At 53.4% G+C, this 23790-nt stretch overlaps 1 protein-coding gene across 1 annotated transcript in view; it reads left to right on the plus strand.

The window, feature by feature from the left end:
• The first annotated feature begins 5199 nt into the window (after window positions 1-5199).
• CYP26B1 (cytochrome P450 family 26 subfamily B member 1) overlaps window positions 5200-23790 on the plus strand; it is a 32302-nt gene continuing 13711 nt past the window's right edge. The window contains exons 1-2 of the mRNA XM_079990944.1: window positions 5200-5418; window positions 9911-10135. Of these exons, the coding sequence (XP_079847070.1) occupies window positions 5215-5418; window positions 9911-10135 (429 nt within the window). The 5' untranslated portion in view covers window positions 5200-5214. The remainder of the gene's footprint in view (window positions 5419-9910; window positions 10136-23790) is intronic.

Below are 23790 nucleotides of genomic sequence, written 5' to 3' on the forward strand. Positions count from 1 at the left end.
CCAAAGCAGCTGGGCTTGGGGGCTGGATTGGGGCCGGGCCATTTCCACCTGCCCTGCACAGACCCCGGAGGCTGCGGAAGAGCCCTGCTTTGGGGCTGGGGGCGAATTGATGTCGAGACAAAACAATCTCCTCTTTTGTGGCACATCAGTTGAATTTGGGGGATACAAGTTGACCCTTTTAGGCTACCTTTGTTTTGAGAAGGCTGTGAGGACGACTGAAGGAGCAGGGTGGGGGCCGCAAAGCCATATGACCCCGCCAATCTCATGAATTGACATGATTTCCTGCACAGGCCTCCTGAAATCAATGGCAGTTGCTCAAAAGCAGAATTTTGCCGATTTCACAGCTCGGACTCTTTGCAGTGGGGTTTGTGCAGGAATCACAGAGTTGGATGGGGGCCTCCCAGGGTCATCCAGTCCAGCCCCCTGCAGTGCAGGAATCTCAGCTAAAGCATCCATGGCAGACGGCCAAGGAGAACTTCCCACCGCTGTTGTGCTTGGGGGCTACAGTTCTTTGGCATCTTGTGTGTGAAACTCTTTCTTGACTTTCCTGTGATTGAGCCCCAAAACTTAAGAGAAAGCAAAACAGCTTGGAGCAGGGTGGGGCAAGATCACCCAGTCTTAGCTCTTTAGTCACTCTCCCACTTGGGGGCACAGTGGTCAAGCAGATCTCCAGAACTGCTGTAATCCCAAATCAGCCCCCATGAACTGTGGCTCCCTGGGTCTCCTTTCTCACCCATATCCTTGGCTCCTCCTCTCCCCAACTGAGAACCTGAACCTGCTATGGAAATCTGCTCATGAGCAGTGGGCAAGATCCACTGCTGCCTTGGGAAATGCACAGGCAAACCTGTCTTGGGCTTGAGATTGCTGGATTTGGGCACCACCCACAGAAGGCCACAGACGCTGCCTGACCAAATGGCCCTCTTCCTGAGAGGGTGGGGGCACTAGTGAAAATGCGAAGTGGGCCTCACCGACCATCTGATTGGTTGGTGTTAAACACACAAGACTGCAGTGCTGTGTCTCTGAATCAGGACCTGTCTCTGGGTCAGGAGAGAGGATATTTCTACCTTGCTTTCGGATTGCAAGTGTGTGTTTTGGTAATGCACTGGCTGCATTTGTTTTAAACTGTGTACATGATGCTTCTGCCACAAATCCAAGTCCGTTTACAAGCGAGCCAATCCAGTTCCTGCATTACAGGGGGTTGGACTAGATGCCCCTTGGGTCCCCTTGGAACTCGACAGCTCTGTGATTCTGTGAGGTCACCTTTGAGCCTCTATTGAGCTATGATGGGGCTGTTAAGGCAGAAGGGGAGAGGCAGGCCAGGGCTCTGGGTCTGTGTGCCAGGGGTCTTGTGTGCTTTCTAACATTACATTGCAAAGCCACATCAGCAAAGGTCTTTCCTGTGAGCCTTGGCTGTGTCCGAAAAGCCTCTGCTTTGGGCTCTTAATTCATCCTGAGCCCGTGGACTCCACACACACAGCTGACCATCAAAACATCAGGAGACCTCAACTGGGCTGGGCCACGGAAGACGCATCTTCTTGAAGTCCACAACAGTAGCAAGAGAAGGAAGGCAACTGAACCCCACTCCCCCTTTGAAACCCCCCACAGCAACAGGTGGGGCTTTCCTGAAAAAGCCCCACTGGGGAGACCCCAATAGGGAAAGGCTCTTTTGACTCATGAGCCTCTTGGGCGCTGCTCTGCCCACTCCCCATTCTTTATTCCTGCTGCTGGAGAAGGTCAGCGAGCCCCCTGCCAAAAAGCAAAACCAAATCAGTATGGATTGTTTTATGTTTGTACCCAGGCCCTGTGTGCAGCTTCAAGCTAGGCAGTGTGGTGCAGTGGTTAGAGTGTCAGACCAGGACCTGGGAGAGACCAGGGTTCAAATCCTCCATGAAGTGTAACCTGGGGGTGGGGCAGTCCCTGCCTCTCAGCCTAACCTACCTTGCAGGGTTGCTGTTGCTGTGAGAATTAAATGAGGGGAGGGAGAACCACAAATGCCACATAGAGGTCCATGGAGGGATACAACCGCAGCAAGTAAATGAGCAATGTTGGCCCTGGAACTGGCAAATGGCTGGCATCTAGGAAACAGAGGCAGCTGCCTCAGCAGCACGATGGGCCAGCCTCTGTTACCTGCCCTGACTTGTGCTATTCCTTCTGGCTGCTAGGGAAAAACAGAGACCAGCGTTCTTGGGAGTGGCATTCTGGTGGGCTAAGCATGATGTGCCTGAACAAACCCCCAAGAAAGGACCTTTTACCAGGGAGCTGGACCTGTGAGATGTATTTTAGGGGTTAAAGGGAGGGAAAACACCAATCTGTAGACCACTCTGTGCATTGACTTTCTCTCCAGAATTCCATCTCTGCCGCGATGCTGCAGAGTCCCTTTCCATGCCTTTTGCTCAAGATGTACCAGCGTGAATCTTGCCAGCATGGGTTGTCTCTGCTGAAATGCGAGGGGCGTTTGTAGCAGGGCAGTTCCGTTTCTCGAAGGGACTTTCACTCATACAAGCCATCCCTGGCTATCACTGTCCCTCCATGATCAGTGTGGACATGGGACCCCATCTGAAGACCTTTGTTGATTCAGGGGCACCTCACTCCTCTCTGCCAGGTGCCAAATCCCCATGGGGGGAGGGTCTCCAGTGAGCCCCTCACAGCTGTGCATTCAAGGTTCGGTTTTGCGGGGGCAATCATCATGTTTGGTGATTTATTTCCTGGGTGCCTAAAAGCAAAGATGGCACAGTGTGCCAGAAAACGTAATATTAAAAGAACAGCAAAAAGAAAACGTTATTGTGAAATGCAATAAAAAGTTGACAGCCCCCTCCCCCATAAAAAGCACCCAAGAAACTCCTAATTGTGGGCTTAGGATCTAAATCTGGATGACTCTAACAGGCAGTCCGGATCCTGCCTCTCCAGCTGGCTACCTAAGTGAGGGAGCTACTAAACCAGCAGACTTAGATTAAAACAAACATGTTTCAGGTGCATTTAAGGTGTGTTCCTTTGTTTGTTTGTTTTTTTAAAAAAAATTGGTTCTGTAAAACAGTTGGTCCATCTATTACACTACACTACCTAATGTTATAGAATTAAGCCGATTGTGCTGCAATGGTACCGCCAATTGTTCTGCTGTATAATCATGAATCTAAGGGGGTGGAACGGGCTCCACCAAAACTGATGACACAAAAATGTGCCACTTTCTAAGGTTCCAGCAGGTTGCTGCACAGCGCTGCCCACCCCCACCCCCCACCCCCGCTCACGCCGGAAAGACTCGTGTCCTACCTGTGTTCCTTACCCCTGAAGGGAGCCTTACCTGGTGCGCTTCCCAGGTGCTTCCCAGCCAGGCGGATCCAGAAAGTGCCCAGTCAGGCGTTTTTGCAAAGCGCGTTAGTTTCTCCTGCACAAGGCAGCCCTCCAAGAAACAACCCTCTCTTGCAATGAACCGGAGGTGCCTGCAATGCCTCTTCTCCCTCTCCCTCCTGCCCATTGCAACAGGGCTTGCGCAGGAGATCTTCCCATGAGATGCGGGAGAGGATGGTCGGTTTTCCCCGTATCTCCTGAGATAGAGACCTGTGTTGAAGCAAAGAACTGTTAAGAGGTGAATGCCTCCCCGCGACTCGCGCGCCACTGCCCTCTTTCCTCTCCCCCGCACCCCAGAAAATAAAAGCAGAAGCTGTGGAGGGTACGGACCCTTCCGTAATGGAAGTTTGGGGCGTCCTTTTGGCTTCTGGGCGACAGGGTCGAAATGCAGCAACGGCTCGAGGGAGCTCCTGTGGCCGGCGGCGGCCCTGAGAGAAACGGTTACTTTTCCTTCGCCTTCTGTCTGCGGCGCTTCGCGAGAGACCGTTTCCTTTCCCTTCGCTCAAGGGATGGGGGCCACCCGGCGCACCCTCGGTGGTCCGTTGGTGGTTCCCGCCAGGGACGCTCCGGTCTCCCCTTGGGAGATCGGCCGGCTCTCCTCTCTCGACGGCAGCAGCAGCAGCAGCAGACGGGATGGGCGGCAGGTTGGGGGGTCCATATGCTCCGTTGCCGTCTTCTGGCCAAGGGACGGCCCCACTCCGTGGCTGACGGACTCTCGGTGTGCTCTTCTCTCCGCAGGGACGGAGCGCCGACGGCTGGCGGCGGAGGGCGTCCAGCAAGGCTCTTCGGCGCGTCTCTCCCCGGCGGGCCCGCGGCCAGAGCTGGCACGCTCCAGCGCCCGGCCTCCTGCCCCCCTCCCGTCGTCGCAGTCGCCCCCGCCTCGAAGGGGAGGGAGGAGGGGCTCCCCCCCGCCCGCCGGCAGAGTACCGGCCCGCGCCGCCTCTATATAAACACCCGCCGGGGCTGTTCCCCGCAAACTGGCGCGGCGCGAAGCGGCTCCTCCTCCCGGCAGAAGCGCAGTGCTGGAAAGTGGCAGCAGCAGCAGCAGCAGCGCCGACGCCGTTGCCCTCCCCCCGTCCGCCCGTTCTCCTCCTCCTCCTCCTCCTCCCCCCGAGCCCGGCCCAGCCTAGCCCAGCCCGGCCCCCGGCAGAGGCGCTCAAGAGAGCCGCTCAAGTTGGACGGAGCGACACCCGCAGCCAGCCGCCGCCGGGCGCAACACAGCCGTCCTGCTCCGGAGAGCTCGCTGCGCCTTCGCTTGGGCTTTGGAGACGCGTCTGCTTTTCGCTCAGTTCCTCCGGGCCGGTTTTTTCCCCGCCCTCCTCTTCCTCCTGCTGCTCTGCTTCTCCTCCCCACCCCCGTTTGAGTCAAACAAACAAACAAACAACAAACAACAACCACCCTGCAGTCGTTATTTATACCCCCCCCCCGTTTTTTGTGGCAAAACAAACAGAAACCCCTTTCCTCGTTATTTGAGAGTTTCTGTGAAGTTTTTTTGGCGCAAGCCCGCCAGACTTTGCAGCAGCAGCAGCAGCAGGAGAATTGAGAAGAGTCGCTTTTGGGGACCGGAGTTTCTTTGAGGTTCTTTTTGCCCCCTCCTCGCCTTTGATACTCCCCCCTTTTTCGCATTCTTTTATAAGTGGGGAGGAGCTGCTTTTATATCTCTCCCTCCCCTCCCTCCCCTCCCCAATCTCTCTAAAAGCCACAAATTGCCCAGAGTCGGGGCGCATTCGTTCCCCGGCGCGCCGCTCCGACGACTCTCTCTTTCTCTCTCTCTCTCCTTCCCCCGCCGGCCCGGTGCGCGGCTCGGCGGCTACCTCCCGGGGGGCGCCCCCCACACTCTCCTCAGAGGAAGCAGCGCCACCGGGCAAGATGCTGTTCCAAGGCTTCGACCTGCTCTCGGCGCTGGCCACCGTCGTCGCCTGCCTCGTCTCGGTCACGCTCCTCCTGGCCGTCTCGCAGCAGCTGTGGCAGCTCCGCTGGGCCGCCACGCGCGACAAGAGCTGCAAGCTGCCCATTCCCAAGGGCTCCATGGGCTTCCCGCTCGTCGGAGAGACCTTCCACTGGCTCCTGCAGGTAAGCCCGCCGGCGTCGGGGGGCGGGAGAGCGGCGCAGACGCAGCCACGCTCGCCGGAGGCCTCCTAGCACCGTTCCGCCGGGCGCCCCGGCCGGCCAGCTCCGGGGGTCCTGGGCAGCTAGGACGCACCGTGTCGCTGCTGGAGGCTCCCAGCCGTCGTACAAAACGTGTGGCTTGCGCAGTTGCTGCTTGCGACGTGCAAATGCCGCGCGCGCCGATCCCTGGCCCCTTTCCTCGAGAGCAAGTCCTGTGCGCGACAGGCGAGCTTCCCCAGGTCCCAGCCAATCCTTGAGGGGTTTGCAAAGCGAAAGGTTTCCCCCCCCCTCCAGCCGCGCCGCGTGGTTCTGCAGCCTCGGAAGGGGCCGGATCCGCTTAACGGTCAGGCGCCCTCCCTCGCAGCCGCGGCTCGAACTGGTGACCTCGTCCAGCCGAGCGTGGTGCTCGGCCGCTGGGCTCGCTTCGGTCTCCTCCCCGTTTCCAGGAGGGCCCTCTTCAAAAACTTCTCCCCCCAGCCCAACGAGCGTAGGAAGCCCCGCTCAGGTCCGAAGGCAGGCGCCGGCGTGGCGTGCTGCATTGCCCCTTTAAGGCGCGGGGTCTGTCTGGGGACCCCCTCGAGCCGCCAGGTAAGGACCGGCTGCGGGGAGGACCGCAGGGAGGGGGCGGGCTGGTGGTGCTGTCAGCAGCAGCGCCTCGCTCGGACCCCGGCAGCTCCCTCTGCCTGGAATCCCGAGAGCCGCCCGGGTGCTCTCGAGATTCGCTGAGCAAAGCAGCGGGGAAGCCCCCGGGTCGAGATAATCGGGAGATTAACCCGGGATTAACCTTTTTAAATGCTGAACAACCTCTCGAGGAACGCGATCACTGGGGTGTGTGTGTGTGTGTGCGCGCGCGCGCGTGGAGATTCCCGAGTTAAACCGAGAGGGAGATGCAAGGTGTGGGAGCAGAGAGAGGTGGTAGACCCAGCAAAAGACAACCCCCCCTTTCAATAGGACATCCTTGTCTCGCACCTCTCCGAAATGCACAAACTTTATTACCTGTTCTAGAACCCTTAAACTTTGGGGAGGGGCAGCTCCACCACCGCAGCCCCTTAGGAAAGTATCTCTGTTCAGAGATGCTGCGACATGGCCATGGCTCATGTCTTGTTGGGGGCGGAGGGGGCTCTGGAACACCTCCCGCCGCGATGGGTCCTTCTTCCGCCAGCTGGAGGAAAACCCTATTCTGGGTCCTAGTCTCTAAACTCAGAAGTAACAGCATCGCAGACTTAGCAGGAGAGACCTCCGTGGATGGAGGGGGTAGAGAGGGGAGCTCCCTGCCAGCAGCGCAAGGGTTAACTGCCCTCACTCAATAGGGCTTTATTTTTAAAAGAAATTTATCAGATTTTTACAGGGGGACCGAGAAAGGGTTCTCCCTTTTCCACAAGGCTCCATCCAAACAGAGTCCAGGGCTAAAAATACAAAAAATTTTGTATAAATTGGACTCCGGCTCGAAAACTCTCGCCACATAAAGGCGGCCTTTGTACAGTGATGGAAATGTTGTACAAATAACCCTTTATTAATGCCACAAAAAGTACTTTAATTATATTTACGCAGATCAAGAAACAGGGTCACCTGAACATCTGAACTTCACAACTGTGCTTTTGTTTAAAAACACACACGCACACACGGGCGCCCCCCGCCCCCCCACCTGCCCCCCAAAGGCTCCGCCACCCTCTTCGCTTAGAGACCCTGCAGCGGCTCGGGGGAGGGCCGCAGAGCTGGATTTAAAGGGGCAGATGCCTTTGCACAGTTTCTCCGAAATTTTATAGGGCACGTAAACCCCCTAAAAAACCCGATGCTGGTATTGGAGGTGGGGGAGGTAGCAGAGGTGTGTGTAGGATGTGTGAGGGGTGGGGAGAAGGCAGGGGAGGGGTGCTCAGGTCGCCTTTCCTTGCTGTCACGCCCCCTCCCCTGCTAAGGACCGGACCGGCATGTGGGAAAGTTATTAAAAGCCCTAAACTCTGTCCAACGACTTAGTCAAGGATAATTGCAGTGCGTTAAGGCAGTCGGTCCACACCCCGCCCCCGCCCCGAAAAACGCACATGACTGAAGAAGCTTTATGGGGCTGGAAGCAAAGGGGAGAGGGGCGGTTGTGGAGTGGGGTGAGCCGGCTCTCTTATCTTTGTTAATTTGGGGTAGGGGTGTGCGTAAAAGCCGGGGGGATTAAGTCAGCTCAGACGCGCTCTGTGCGTTCATTCCACCAGCTGCCTGAATGAAAGGAACCCACCAATATTTGGGGGAGCGAAAACTCCCATGCACTGGCTCCTTCCCCTTCCAACCCTAAGAGGACAAGGCAAAGGAGAGGGCAGGATCCCCGGTTTCCACTGGCCATTAGCCAGACCCTGGAGTAGCCACAACAGTGAGAACCCTCCCAAGCTGTGTGTGAGATCGGCACCTTGCATCTGACCCACATAAAATCACCTCCACTGCACACTTTGAAGCACATGATTCCTCCCAAAGATTCCTGAACACTCTAGTTTGCTAAGGGTGCTGGGAAGGTCCAGTGGGTGCACCTCACCTCACATGTTACTGCCTCGTGATTGAAGGGCCTTTGTCGAGGTTCATGGTGAACCCCAAGTCCTCTTTTCAGGGCTTAGGAGGTCGGAATGTACACCTGAGCATGTGCAGGGAGCCAGCGAGCAATGACCATCCCTCATAGCTTTGGTTGGGACAGGTCTTCCCGGTCAGGCGAGAGCCCCAGAATTAAACACAGCTCATTAGCGCTAATTATCAAGCCGTTGCATCATTTGTGTTCCTGGCAACCATCCGGATAATGTTGAGACAGCCTTGTGTCCATAGAATGGATGAGGAATGGTGGTCTGTCAGTTGCAGCCCTTGGTGGGCTCAGGGCTGCCCCGTTCCTGTGGGCCTTTCCTCATGCTCAAGTTACAAGAAATGAGAACCCAACCATTCTCCTTCCTTGGAGACTTTCAAGCAGAGGTTGGGTGGCCACCTGTATTGGATGCTTGAGCTGAGATTCCCTCATTGCGTGGGGTTGGACTGGATGACCCTCGGGGTCCCTTTCAATTCTACCATCCTATGCTTCCAGAGAACTGGTAGATGAGAGACGATGTTGCAGTATCCCCCTCCCCCATTCCATCTGCTGGTGCCCCAACATCTTTGGAAGGGGTGTACGTGTTCATTTGTGACACGTAACTTGGCTTACTTCCTGAAGCCATCTGCTCAGGCAGAAGCTCTGCTATGCCCACAGGACGTAGAAGATGCTTGTGGGCTTGACCAAGGACGAGGGCAGGTGAGCTGAGGAAGAGCTGAACTTGGATCTCCTCTGCCCAAGTTCACTGAGCTACAGGGGAGGAGGGGAGCCTCACCAGGGGTTGTGGCCCCAACCCCTGCCCACCTCCCCTGCTCTGCAATCTGGGCTCTGCAGGATACATTTCAGCAGGGCTGCAGTTCACACTTTCTTCCCTAGACCAGGGCCACCGTTTCCCCCCATTTCCCAAGCATCGTCCACTGATAATATTTCCAATGCTCCACCTGTCATTCATTTAGAAATGGGAATCTGTGAATGGAGGATTCCTTTTCACAGCCTCACATTCTCTGTTCCCCTCTAATGTCAACCCTTAGCATTGACATTGCCAGTTTTTAAAAGACTCTCCACCCCCACCCACTGGTGTGGGGTAGAGATGCAAACATGGCAGATCCAGGTGACCTTGCAGGTGCAGCTAAGGTGAGGGTCAGTGTCACCCCTCAACACCTCCAGGCACTAGGGTGGAGAGAGACCCTTGTCTGAAATCCCAGAGAGCTGTTGCCAGTCAGTGTAAGTAATAGTGAGCTAGATGGACTAGGTATACGGCACCTTCTTTTTCCTTTCCCCCAAAGTTTAGCCATTTTAAAAGACATGACACTAAAGAAAAAAGGGCTGGGGAGGGAAAAGGAAAACAAGGTGGCCCAGAATTCTTAATGCTATAATATTCTTATATTCCTGCTTCTTAGCCCCCTGCTCAAGAAGAAGGCTGGGGTATTAACCTTTGTGAACGGAAGAGCCTCTCCCCAATTTTGATTATACCCTGCACGTAAATGCTCCTTGAAATTACGGACCCACTCAGGGAAGGTGGTTGAAGGAGGGTGCTGTGGGTTGAATGCCCCCATCCCATGCTTAAACTCCCAAAGGAAAGCAAAGCACATGATTTGAGCCAGCCAGAAAGCCACACTCTGCACCAGAGCCTTTCTCCCCAATTCTCTCTGTGTTGTAATGCAACAAAGAAAAGGCACTCTGCATATGTTCAAAGATGCTTTATAATCCCAGATATTGTGAGTCTGGGCTGGGTGCTGTGGCTTAGGCATGCTCATAGAGCTGAGATGAGTGGGGAGGCAGAGTGCTTTTCAAATATCTGGGGATGGCAGTGATAAACTGGATGTCTCTGGTGTCAAGAGGGACCTCAGAACTGGAAGCGGGTTTCTCCCAACTTAGGAGGGTTTTCCCGGTTGCCTCTTTCAGGGCTCTTACTTCCAGTCATCGCGGAGGGAGAAATATGGGAACGTCTTCAAGACCCACTTGCTGGGCCGCCCCCTGGTCCGGGTGACGGGCGCCGAGAACGTCCGCAAGATCCTGATGGGCGAGCACAGCCTGGTCAGCACCGAGTGGCCCCGCAGCACGCGGATGTTGCTGGGGCCCAACACCGTCGCCAATTCCATCGGGGACATCCACCGGCACAAGAGGAAGGTAAGGGTGGCGGCGGCAGCCTGTCTTGAAGGAGAATGTGTATGCGAGAGGGAATTGTAGACCTGGAAGGGATCACCCAGGTTCATCCAGCTCCCTGCAATGCAGGAATCGCAACTAAATCATCTAGGCGTAGGGCCTTCTCGGTGGTGGCACCCACCCTGTGGAACACCCTCCAATCGAGGAGATGAGGAACTATACAACCTTTAGAAGACACCTGAAAGCAGCCCCGCATAGGGAAGCTTTTAATGTGCAATGTTGTGCTTTGTTTTTATAGATGTTGGAAGCTGCCCAGAGGGGCTGGGGCAACCCAGCCAGATGGGTGGGGTACAAATAATAAAATTATTTTCGTTATCAGTGCTTTTTTGAAGTTGTTACAGTTAAGTGCAGCACTTTTTAACAACAACGAAAAGAGGTGCTGGTGCTGCGTGCCCTCGAATATCCCCTAAAAAAAAGCATTTCTTCTTCTTCTTCTTCTTCTTCTTCTTCTTCTTCTTCTTCTTATTATTATTATTATTATACCTTAGTGCAGTGGGTCTCAAAGGGTGTGGCAGGAATGGATTCCAAGTGTGGCAGGAAGATTCAAGGGCAATCAAAGAAACACTGAAACATTCCAGTGTAGCATTGTGCAGTATAGTATCAAAGTAAAGTATTTTTATTTGCAGAGTTTTCAAAACCAAGCACTGGTTATTGTTTCTCTCCTCCCCGCAATGTATTTCTTATCAATAATAATAACAAAAAATGGTGTGGCACGAGCAAATTTTTATTCCGAAAGTGTGGCTCAGAGAACATTTTTTTTGAGAATCCCTGCCTTAGAAGACGGAGATTCCAGCTAGAATGTTGGGATGCAGCCAGAGAGATCACTTCCGTGACCACGATAAAATAAGGATGGGCTTATTTCTGGAGCAAGTTCAAAACTTAGCTCTGCTGCAAAACTGAACCCCCCCCCGCCCCCCCCCCCTCAGCCTTACCTGCTAAGAGTTGTAAAGGGAGCCTTTTCCAAGGCAACCAGTAAGTTACGTTAGCTGCGTTGGCCAATTACAAAAAAAATTCCAAAATGCATCTTTTGTTAGGCTGACCAAAAATATTGTAACACCGCATGTGAGGTTTGGAATTGTCCTGAACTCTCCTCCTGTCAGGCTGGATGGGAAGCAGAGCCAGCGAAGGAGGCGGAAAAACGGGGGGCTGGCACGGAGGAGGTGCCCAAAATTCATTTCGCAGCCCCCCGTAGCCCCGTTTCCCATCTGGCCTGAGAAGAGTTCTGAGGACATTTGGGTTGGCTGAACGAAGAGGTTGCTCCAGTCTGGATTTTGGAAGAAGCAAAGAGTGTTGTCTTAACACAAAGCTTCGGGGTGTGTGGCATCTGCAAGGCGAAGGGCGCAGCAATTCACAGAATTGGCGGACTTGGAAGGGATCCCAGGGGGTCATTTAGCGCAACCCCCTGCAATGCAGGGATCGCATCCCCTTCACCTGACCTAGCCAGGGCTCCGCTCTTGGATGGGGTGAGGCCCACCACTTTGGAGCGTCTGTGCATGTGCAGAGTGCGCCCGCCTCTCCGTGCGGCCGGGATCCTCCTTAGGCACCTGAGGGCTGGTGGGAGTTGTAGTTCAAGGGCCCCCCCTTGGGGAAGGCTGAGTTCAGGGGGTGTCTGCGTCCGAGGAGAAGGCGGGCATTTGGATCTCGCGTGGTGAGGCTGATCTGTTGATGTGGGGTGTGTGGGTTGCCCCCCACTCAATACTAACTGTGGTAGCGATCTCTGTCGGTGGGGGGTCCCTTTTGCGTGGGCATTTCGGGGAGTGGGGGGGTCTGTTCCATCCGACGTCATCTTCTAATGTGCCCCCCCTCCCCAAAGCTTTGCGGGCTGCGGCTTCTGCCCCCTCCCCTTCGCCCCCCCACGTGGTTTTCCTCTTTCTCTTCCAACCCCCCCCCCGTGTCTCAACATTAGACGCGGCGGCCTTTGAGGAATTTAAAGGGGCGATGGGACTCCGCAGCCGCCGCTTAGCCACGCGTTGCGGACAAACGCCCCGCACCCCGACGTCGGTTGGCTCCGCTGATTTGACACGGGAGTGGGCGAGGGGGGGGTGTCGGGCAGCGCATTCACACGTGGCGCCCCCTCCCCCACGCGCACGGGGAGCCCTTTCCTCTCCCGGTCGCCGTCGAGTCGCTTTGCGCGCGGCCACCGTCAGTTAAGCCACCCTGTGAGGCTTTACTCGCGAGCAAGCAATAGGCGCAGGTCCGCGGCAAGCTTCTTCCGCAGCAAAGGGTTGCGAGGTCGCCTGCCCGTCGGGTGGCTTCCCAGTCGCGCTTCTCGGAGACCCTCGCGGACCCTCCCCACGCTCTATGACAAAATCCCGTGATCCCGTGAAAAGCTAGTTTGAAGCGGGTATTCGTGCGCGCGGGCCCCTGAGCTCGTGCAGAGCGCTTTCCCCAGGAAACGCTGGCTCGCGGGGAAGCGGACCGTGTTTTTGAGACCGTCAGCCGGGCGGGCGTTCCCAGGCAGGGTTGCCTGAGCCCCGGAACCTCTTGCTGGCCGTCGGGGGGGCTTTTGCCACCGGGGCTCTGCAGGGGTGGGGGGTGGGCTTCGTCGATCTCCGGCCCGGGGGCCCCGTCGAGGCGCAGGCGCCCCCGGCCCGCCGACCCCCGCGGCGAGGCTGTCTGGGCTGCCGTCGGGGGAGCTGTCCGCGGGCTTAATGGCTTTCGGGTTTCCTCCTGCTGAACGGCGGGCGGCGGCGGGCGGCGGCGGCTCCGCCCCTGGCTGCCTCCCTCCGTCGGCGAGGCCGGGAATCTCCCCGGCTCCGGCCGCCCCTTCCAGGCGGCACGTGGGGAAGTTGAACTGTAGTAACCTGGAAGGCGCGGCGGCGGCTCCAGCCTTAAAAGGGCGATGCCCCAGGCGGGACCACCGCGCCGCTCGACGGCTCCCCCCCACTAGGAGGGCACCCTCGGACCTGGGACCTGTAGACGCGCAGGCTTCTCCAACAGGATGCCCTCTGCCCGTTTCACACTAAGCGGCTGAAGGGCACCAGGTTGGCAGAAGCCGGTTTCAAGGGGTTCACAGGCTTTTTTTTGGGGGGGGGGGGTCGTCCGGCTAAGTGAGGTTTATTGATTGCATTTATATCTCGCTATTTTCCTCCAAGGCGCTAAGGGTTTGTTCATGGTCCCCCCCCCCCCCCATTTAAGCCCCAGAGGCAGCAACTGGTCCAACTTCACTCACTGAGCCTTGTGGCAGTGGCAGGATTTGAACTCTGGTCGCAGCTCCTAGTCCTTATTTAATCCCCACAACATCCCTGTAAGGTAGGACGGAGAGTTGGCAATTGGCCCAAGGTTATCCAGTGAGCTTTGTGGCCAAGGGAGGGGGGATTGTAGCTCTGGCCTCCCAGGCCCTAGCACAGCACTGTAACCACTATGTGACACTGCCTCTTCCTTGGGGTGTCTCAGTAGCTCACGGGAGAGTGATTCAGAAATGCCAGTCATTCAGAGATGACCATGCTTTTCTGAATGGCTTGGGGTCATGTATAGTTAAACTGCGGAACTCCCTCCTTCAGGAGGCTGTCAAAAAAGAGAGAGGATTGGACAAATTGACGGAGAGGGCTATCTGTGGCTGTCAGCTGCAATGACTATGCTTTGCCTCCACATTTGGAGGCAGCGATGACTCTGAATCGCAGTTGCTGGAAACCAGAGGCGGGTTGTTCTTGCTTTTGAATTCTGATTGCAGGTTTTCCACAGGTGTTTGGTTGGCCTCTGTGAGAACAGAACGCTGAGCCACCACGCACTTCTTACATTCTTATGAGACTGTGTCAATAATAATAATAATAATAATAATAATAATAATAATACCCCGGGACGCGGGTGGTGGTACCTCTCCGGCAGGAAGGTAAACGGCATTTCTGTGCGCTGCTCTGGTTCGCCAGAAGCAACTTAATCATGCCGGCCACATGACCTGGAAGCTGTACGCCGGCTTCCTCGACCAATAAAGCGAGATGAGTGCCGCAACCCCAGAGTTGGACCTAATGGTCAGGGGTCCCTTTAATAATACCCCACCCATCTGGCTGGGTTGGTGGGTCGTGATGGAGAAATGCCATAACAGGAGGGTGTCTTTGAGTGCCCTTTGGGTTTAATTTGGTTTTTAAGGACAGCCTTGCTCAGGTCTGCTTTCTGCTCTCCTCCTCGCCCCAGGCTCCCATCTCTTGAAACCCCACAACAGACCCTGCTTAGCTGTGCTAATGTGCTGGAACTTTGGAAACAGCCGTGGATGACAGTGGGGCAAATTGCCTCTGGGTGCCTCCCACCCCCAGCTTGCCCCCCTCCCCTGAAGGGGCCCTGTCTCCAAAATGCTGTGATGCAAGAGTGCCGATGGCCTCTGCCTTTGCTGCTTCGGAGAGAGGCTGTCTTGTTAGGGAAGGAGTTCTGGAAACAGGGTGTGCCCCTCTGCCAGCGTCAGGAAGGGAGAGCCCTTCAATTTCAGCCCCCTCCAGTTTCCTATTCAGGACTCCTGCGCAAGGCAGGACAGACTGGAAATGGCTTTCAGGTACATCTAAATATTTTTCTGCTTTGCCTCTGGAACAGAGAGAGGCTCCTCCCCACTCTCGCCCCCTCTGCACCAACAACACGCATTTCCCAAGTCTCAGTAGGTGGAGGACGTCATGGGGGCAGGTTGAACTGGGAGCCCCCTCCACATCCTCCGTCTTCATGGAGGGCGGGTGGTTCTCATAAGGTAAAGGTAAAGGTACCCCTGCCCGTACGGGCCAGTCTTGACAGACTCTGGGGTTGTGCGCCCATCTCACTTAAGAGGCCAGGGGCCAGCGCTGTCCGGAGACACTTCCGGGTCACGTGGCCAGCGTGACATTGCTGCTCTGGCGAGCCAGAGCCGCACACGGAAACGCCGTTTACCTTCCCGCTAGTAAGCGGTCCCTATTTATCTACTTGCACCCGGAGGTGCTTTCGAACTGCTAGGTTGGCAGGCGCTGGGACCGAGCAGCGGGAGCGCACCCCGCCGCAGGGATTCGAACCGCCGACCTTTCGATCGGCAAGTCCTAGGTGCTGAGGCTTTAACCCACAGCGCCACCTGCGTCCCTGTGGTTCTCATAGTTCCTGTGAAATTACTTGGACAGTTTTTTGTCTCAGCGGTTGTGCTCAGCTGTGGGTTTTGTAACCTGCACCTCTGGGCATGTGCAGAATGTTCAGGCTTTGTGGCCAAGACCCCATGCAGGTGAGACTTCCATGGAAGAAGGCACCTTCTCCAGGTAATAATAATAATAATAATAATAATAATAATAATAATAATAATAATAAGTTTTATTTATACCCTGCCCTCCCTGGCCAGAGCCAGGCTCAGGGCGGCTAACACCAGTAAAATTACAGTAAAAACATAATAGGGAAAAAACCCCAATTTAAAATACAGGTTAAAATGCAATTTAAAATGCAGCCTCATTTTATAAGTAGCCCATAGATCAAAACCACAAGGGGAGGGAAACATAAGGGTCAGACTGAGTCCAAACCAAAGGCCAGGCAGAACAGCTCTGTCTTGCAGGCCCTGCAGAAAGATGTCAAGTCCCGCAGGGCCCTGGTCACTTGTGGCGGAGAGTTCCACCAAGTTGGGGCCAGTACTGAAAAGGCCCTGGCCCTGTTGTTGTTTAGTCATTTAGTCGTGTCCGTCTCTTTGTGACCCCCTGGACCAGAGCACGCCAGGCCCTCCTGTCTTCCACTGCCTCCCGCAGTTTGGTCAAACTCATGCTGGTAGCTTTGAGAACACTGTCCCACCATTTCGTCCCCTTCTCCTTGTGCCCTCCATCTTTCCCAGCATCAGGGTCTTTTCCAGGGAGTCTTCTCTTCTCATGAGGTGGCCAAAGTGTTGGAGCCTCAGCTTCAGGATCTGTCCTTCCAGTGAGCACTCAGGGCTGATTTCCTTAAGAATGGAGAGGTTTGATCTTCTTGCAGTCCATGGGACTCTCAAAAGTCTCCTCCAGCACCAGAATTCAAAAGCATCAGTTCTTCGGTGATCAGCCTTCTTTATGGTTCAGCTCTCACTTCACTATGGTCCAGCCCTGGCCCTAGTTGAGACCAATCTAACCACCTTGTGACCTGGGACCTCCAAAGTGTTGTCATTTGTGGAAGAGCCTGCTGGATGAGGCCAATGGCCCACCAGGTCCAGCATCCTATTCTTAAAGGTGCCAACCAGAGCCACCCTGGCTAGGAGCCATTTATACCGTATTCTCTTCCAGGAATTTGCCTAATCCTCTTTTAAAGTCAGTGCCCATTAACTCCCTCCTGTGGGAGGGAGTTCCGCAGATTATGCGGAAGCACTTTTCTCTGCCCTAAACCTTCCAACGTCCAGCTTCGTTCTTTGCTGCAGAAAAGGGGGAAATAAATGGCAGAAGGATGTAGCCCGTCAGGGGGCTCAGCCAAAAGGTTCTTTCTGCAGTGCCTGTTTCCGGAGATTGCTTCTGTGTGATTTCAGCAGAGGGGTCCCTTTCAGCCAGAGGCAGCCTTGGTGCCAGGGGCCTCACCCTCCAGCTGGAACCGTTTCCTTGAGAGCAGAGAATGGGTTCTGCCTCTCCGGGGCTGCCCTTTAATTATGGCATTTCCAGATTGCCAGGGTCAGGTGAGCCTGATGTTTCCAGGTGTTGGGGCCTTCCGCTGCGCACTGGTGCTCCTGCTACGCCTGCCTGCTTGGCCTTTGAAGGCTGTGCTCCTTGCTATGCAGACCCCCCCCCCCCCGCCCTTCTCAAGCATCTCCTCCCTGCCCCAGGGCTGATCAGGCTGGTGACTGAAGGAAACTCTCTCCCCTCCCTGCACATTCCAAAGGCCAAGCAGGCAATGGCCCTGATCCTGCAGGAGTCCCTCTGAAATAAGGGGCGGGGAGCTCAGGGTGTACGTCCTTTCCTGCCCCGCGTAGCTTCTTGACCAGAATACTGTATGCAAAGCAAGGGTTTTTTTTAATTTTTTCCCATTTTTTAAAATTGATTTTCAAAAATTCAAAACAAACATACATACATCCTGTTTAAATCTTGGTAACATTATTAAGTGACTTCCTCAAATCCCCTTGGTTGAATTTCATTATATTTCATTTTAACAGTTTTCCAAAATCGATTATTTCAAAAAATTAACTTGATCACTTAACATCTTTCATTCTTTCTAATTCTTTCTAATTTAACTTTAAACATCTTGAATCTTATCCTTACATATTTATATCCTAAGCATATCTAATATTTGCAAGTCTTTCCTATTTAACATATTTAGCTAAATAGTCTTTAAATTTCATCCATTCTTCTTGGTATTCCTTCTGCTGCAATGCATCGCTTTTGCCTAACCCCCTCCCCCCCCAGGAAGTAAGGGTTTTTTAGGCAAAAGCGATGCATTGCAGCACTTTATTTGCATTATAGGATTTTGAAGAGTTGGGGGCGTCATCTAGTCCTTCCCCCTGCACTGCAGCCTTAGTCGTTTTCTTTTTCCACAGAGCCTTGCCATCTGCTCAGACTACACCCTTCCTTTCCCCCCATCCTTCTCTGTCCTCTGCCTTCTTCCTCACAACAACCCTGTGAGGTAGGCTAGGCTGAGAGAGCATGGCTGGCCCAAAGTCACCCATTCAGCTTGCTGGCTGACTGGGGATTAATAATAATAATAATTAATAATAATTTATTTATGCCCTGCCCTTCCCGGTGCACAGCTAGTGTGAGAGCCAGTGTGGTGCAGTGGTTAAGAGCGGTGGACTTGTAATCTGGTGAACCAGCTTCGATTCCTTGCTCCTCCACCTGCAGCTGCTGGGTGACCTTGGGCCAGTCACGCTTCTCTGAAGTCTCTCTGCCCCACTCACCTCACAGAGTGTTTGTTGTGGGGGAGGAAGGGAAAGGAGAATGTGAGCCGCTTTGAGACTCCTTAAAGGGAGTGAAAGGCGGGATATCAAATCCAAACTCTTCTTCAAAAACTGGGCTCAGGGCTGCTAACAACAAGTTTAAAACACTTGATTATAAAAGCAGCATAAAATACAGTGTAAAAACATGAATAACAATAAAATTCAAAAATCAATTTAGGGGAAATAAGCATTAGATAATCCCCAAGGCTACTTGGGCCAGCGAGGAGACCAAGGGAGAATTAGCTGTGCGATTTGAACTCGGGTCACCACAGCCATAGTCCAAGACTCTTAACTGCAATGCCACACTGACTTTCTAGTCTCGGCTCTTTTCCAGGGGCCAAATGTGCCTGCCCAAATCTCTCTGTCTGGACTCTTACCCCCCCCATGGCCTCCTCCAGCCCTTTTGACTGTCTGGGATGAGCCCTTGAACCCTAATGATGCCTTGCGGACTTTCCTTCCTTGTAAGCACAGCTGTGATGGCCCATCTGTCATGTGTGATTTAGCTGAGATTCCTGCATTGTGGCGGGTTGGACTGGATGACCCCTGAGGTCCCCTCCAACTCTCCAATTCAATGATAAGACAGAGAGGGGTGTGAGCACAGAAGGGTCTGCCTGGCTGGAATGTGGGTACCCTATGGGTGGGTGCTAAGGCAACAACAAACACTTGTCTCTCGGCCCCTCTTGCTTTTGCTCCTTGCATCCTGAACCATCCACCTTGAGCATGCGGCCCTTGAACAGTTCTTCAGGAGGGCAATATGGCCCTCAGGCTGTCTTTGCTCCCCCTCCCCTGCACCTGGAGTTTGCCAATGTTCTCCGAAGTGTAGCACCCCTCTTCTGTGCAACGCCTTCTGCTGGCCTTAAGAGCATCTAATGCTCTGGCCCCACCCATTTAGCTGTGAAACCTGCATGCCAGGGGGTCGGACTAGATGACCTTTGGGGGGTCCCAGCTCCACAATTCCATGTTTTGGGCATCCCATTCAAGGCTGGGGCTCAAACTGCGCTCCTGTGCATGGCTTTGGAAAGAAAGAAAAACCAGCGATCCCCCCTCTCTTGCCTGACTCGCAGGGTGCCAAGCGGCAGCTGAAAAAGCTGTTTTTGGAGTGTGTTTTTTCCCTCCTCCTCCTCCTCTCTCCTTTCTCCCCACTCCCCGCCCCGTCTCCTGGGCCAAGTGCAAGGCCAGGGAGCCCTCTCTTTGTTTTCTGTTCCGCTGGAGCTGGCAGACTCCCGAGACATGCTCTCCTGCTTGCGATCGCGGCCCCAGCAGCCAAAAATACCGGCATGTAAGATTTGCAAGGCCACTGAACCATCAATTCGGGTATCCTGTCTTGAGCAGCGGCCAGGGCTGGAGGCCTCGGCGCAAGCGCTGTGTGGATGCGGCTTTGGAGCTTGCCTGTCTGTGTGTGAGGAGGAGGAGGAGGTGGAGGTTGAGAAAGCGCTTTCAGAGTCTGGGTTCCTCGCTGTTTACCGGTGGGAGCCTGAATCTGCCCTCTCTGATCGAAGCACATTGTTTGGGGGCTTAAGTTTTGAGCACTCGTCCTGTCTGTTCCTTTGGACATATCCAAAAGCTTAGCACAGTCCCCCTTTCCTTGTAAATTTACTGCAGAGGGTTGCCCAATTTGGAGTGCCTAGGAACTCTCCAAGCAGCTCCCAGGAATTGTGCTCATTAGATTTGTTTTACTCGTTTTAATGGAGGCGCACATTTGGGCATGCCAGGCTGTGCGCCCCTGGACCTGCTCCCTCCATGGGGAAAAAACAAATATGGGTGCTGTTATTATTATTCCTTCCATTTCCATACCGCTTCATATTTTTAAGGAAACAGATCTCAAAGCGATCTCCAAGCCGCATCAAAATATCAAATAAGTCGTTCCAAAATAATAATAAAAATTGCAGAAGAAGAATCAAATGCAAAATATTCATTCAAAGCAGTATAAAATAACAGGAAACTAAAACGTTATCTTAAATATGTTTTTTTTTTTTAAGCCAAGATCAAGTATAGAACATACATTTAATGTAGCAAGAGTGATGATCTTTTTATCTTAAACATTTTGAAATAAAACATTCCTAAAGGTGGTGAGATGTAGAAGACACATTTAAAACAGCATGATGAGAATAAAAGGCCAGGGTTTGCGCACTGAAACTTCCATGCTCATAAAGTAGAAATGATGGGGCTGATTTCTGCTGCTGCTGCTACAAAGTAGGAGGGAATTGAATCAAAGGCCCTGGGGTTTATTTTATCTTTTGCCATGTAGACACCTTTTCCCTCTGAGGAACTCAAGATGGTGTATGCATGGCTCTCCGCATCCCCACAACAACCTGTGAGGCAGATTAGACTGAGAGGCTGCGGCTGGCCAAAGGTCACCCACTGAGCTTCATGGCTGAGCGGGGATTTAAAGCCAGGTCTCTCCCACGTCCTAGTACAACACATGAACCACTACAGCACACTGGCACTCTTTACTTTGAGAATTGGTGCAGCATGGCCTGGAGTTGAATCTAGAACTGAGCCTTCAGGGCTGAGATGGTGCCCAGGCTGTGTGGCTTTTCCACCAGGGCGTCACTGGTGTCCAACTGAACTGTGGTGCATTATGTGCCGCGTGGCTCAGATGTGCACAGAAAGCAATAAGCCAGCCCACACAAGAAGGCCACTCTGGAGACTGGGGCCTCAACATCCTCTTAATTCTCCAATTTGTCAAGATATTTTTGGAAACCTGGTCCGCAAAACAGTAGTCGGGCAGCTTGGCACCACCATACAGGTAACCGTGAGATCACTGCTGTGATCTCATGAGCTGTGGACAGGAAGCATGTGCAAATAAGTCTCAGATGCACATTAGTCTTTTGTGCTGCAGCAGTACATCCCTGGCTCAATTTCAGTGTGTTGTCCATTGTGGGCTCTGAGGATGCTGGAAGCATATCCAGGTACCCTTGGGGCTCCCTTGGGACCTGTAAGCTCTACCCACTAGTGCTCGCAGCCCTGCTGCTATTCATCCCTTGGATCTCACATCCCAGGATGAAAGAGAGGCGAGTCAAGAGTGCTCGGCCTTGCCGTGGGCAGCCGATTTCCTCTTGGCTCCCCCGAAACCTGGATTCACCTCTTCAGCATGCAAACAACTTGGAGGTTGAAGCAAGTTCAGTTGTTGTCCGAGGGCAGCTGATCACGTAAACAGGCCTGGTGTTGACTTTCGTTTGATGTTTCCACTTAAGAAAGCTTCCCTCTGCTGCAATTGTATAGAAGGGGGCTGAATATTTGCAGGAAGATTGTATCTGGCAACTGCAGCCGGGGATTTGTGTGGTGCCAGTCTCGATCTGAAATTTACTCTCCACCCAAAGGTCACCCGGAGGTCTCCCCTTTCTCCACCCCCCTGCTATCCCGACCCAGAAAAAAAAACAGCCAAACAAGAGGGAGGCTCTGAGGTTCCCAGCAAAGACTCTTGTGTCGCACATACCTGGAGCGCACTGTACATCCTGCTGCCGAGACACCGGTGCAAGAATGTTCTGCCTAAGGAAAACCATAAAGCTTGAAATATCCTGTTTTCATTCCACTCGGTGGCTCGGTTGGACGTTCAGAGTCGAGATCATTCAGCTCCTCTTTGGAGCAAACGGCTTTTGGTGTTGGCAGCCGCAAGGCGCCTCTGCTCTTTAAAGGGCTGCCCCCTTTTGCATTGAACATCACTGCCCCGCAAAAAGCACATTAGGGCATCCAAAGAGGATTGGACCAATTCATGGAGTTTGAATCCTGTTTGCATCTGGTTGGCTGCTGTGACAACAGGATGCTGGACTTGGTGGACCCCCTTGGGCCTGATCCTGCAGGGCTACTCCATTGTTCCAGCCTCCAGAATGTTCCAGTCTGGACGGTTTCACACCCATGCTACCAGGAAAGGGTTTTTGGGTTACAGATCTAAGCTCACTTCCCAGGGTGCAAAATACAATTGAGTTCAAAGGGATCAATGTCTGATTAAACATACTTAGCAGGATTGCACCATTAATTTATCTTCCACGCCCCCCCTTTATTGTTGGCCTTCTCCCTTTCCAGTGGGGGGGGGATTTGGGGCACAGACCTATCGCACAAATTTGCATCAGATTTGGGGATGCTGGTGTCGACCCATAGATGTCTCTGGACAAAGGAAGGTGGTAGGTGCCTTGCGGAAAACATGCACTTTGCAAGGTACCCTGTAAACATCCTTTTCCAATCTTTGTTTTTTTAAAAAGTTTTGATAAAGGGAGTGGCAGGAGCTCCACAGCACAGCAAAAAAATGAAAACAATTAAGACCCAGGATTTGTCCTCCCCCCCACAAAGACCACCACTCAAATTACAACCCTCCACCAAAAAAAATGCCAATGCAAATGACCACAACTTTGAATAAATGTTATATGTTTCCTAGGTTTAGTGCATTGAGTTCCTCCTCCTGCATGGCAGGCGGCGGACTGGATGACCCCGAGAATTCCTTCCATCTCTACAATTCCATGATTTTATGATGCTTGCCACACTTATGAAATGAATTCTGAAAACATGTGGATCTATTCCAAAGGGTTTTGAACACAAACCCATAAAAAAAAAGCATCTTAGCTGTCAGATGATTAAAATTATGCATTACAATAAGCCGCACCCTTTGCATAGCTGGATGTGTGAGTGCAAGGATTGGGCTGCAGGGCTGAGCCCCAAGCGCCTCCCCAGTGTGATCCCAGAGGCATCTTTGGGATAAGAATTTCAGAAAGCGGGTGGCTGTTTATGAGGAAGGGCCACACCACAGCATCTGTTCCTTCCGTGCTGCTCTGGGATCATGTGGTCTAGCTGCTTAGGCAGTAAAATGTCTTGGGGAAACCATTACATCCTGCCTCTCAAAGGATCACCTCCATAAGTTGGCCCTGCTGCCCTGGCTGACGTGTAAAAGACGTTGTCGGGAGCGTCCAAGGGGACTGAAACTCCTCCAATGTCAAGAGACCTTTGTCTAACGCCACTCCAGAAAACTCGGATAGAGTGTCTCCAGCGGGCGTATAAAAATATCACCGTCTCTGTGCAATTTCTGCACTTGGAGACATAATAATTAACAACCGATTCCACAACTTCAAAAGCTCCCGGATTTCAGACATTCCTGCCGAGTGGCTCCAGGGTTGGTTTGGTTATAGAGTTGAGCGCAGCGTTCCATGTGAAATGGATCCCAGCCCTACCACAACGTGTGTGATGTTACTTAGCTTCCCCTGAGCGAGTCTGGGGCAAGACCACCTCTGTCGCCGTCTCCCAGGTAGCAGGGAAATGTGGGGAGGGAATGAAGCACAGTCTCACAAGGTCATGGGGGGGGGCAAGGTGGGGTGGGTGGGTGGCAGAGGAGAACCTCTGGGTGGATTTAAGTGACCAGCTTCCCTGCCAAGTCGATGCGTGTTTAATTATTGGTTGCAAGGCTCAGGGCAGATAAAGTCATTTATTGTGCAGGGCATAGTTAATCTGTGGAACTCGCCTGTGCAGGAGACAGTGACGGCCACTGACTTTGTTGGCTTCAAAAGAGGATTAGACAAATTTATGGAGGAGAAGAGGAGTCTTGATGGGCTCCTAGCTCTGCTTGGCCTCCACAACTGGAGGCAGAGATGCTTCTGAATCCCAGGTCTGGAAACCACCGGATGGGAGAGTGTCACTCGTGCTCAAATCTTGCTTGCTGGTTTCCTGCAGGCATCTGGCTGGCCCCTGTGAGTGCAGGATGCTGGCCTAGATGGGCCACTGGCCTGATCCTGCAATCTTTTCTTAGGTTCTTCTTAGCATTTGCAGAAGACTCCCTTTCGATTGTGGAGAGACCCAGCCAATCACCTTTGTGGCCGCTTTG

The sequence above is a fragment of the Podarcis cretensis genome (assembly GCF_951804945.1).
Source record: "Podarcis cretensis genome assembly, chromosome: 9".
NCBI classification, from domain to species: domain Eukaryota; kingdom Metazoa; phylum Chordata; class Lepidosauria; order Squamata; family Lacertidae; genus Podarcis; species Podarcis cretensis.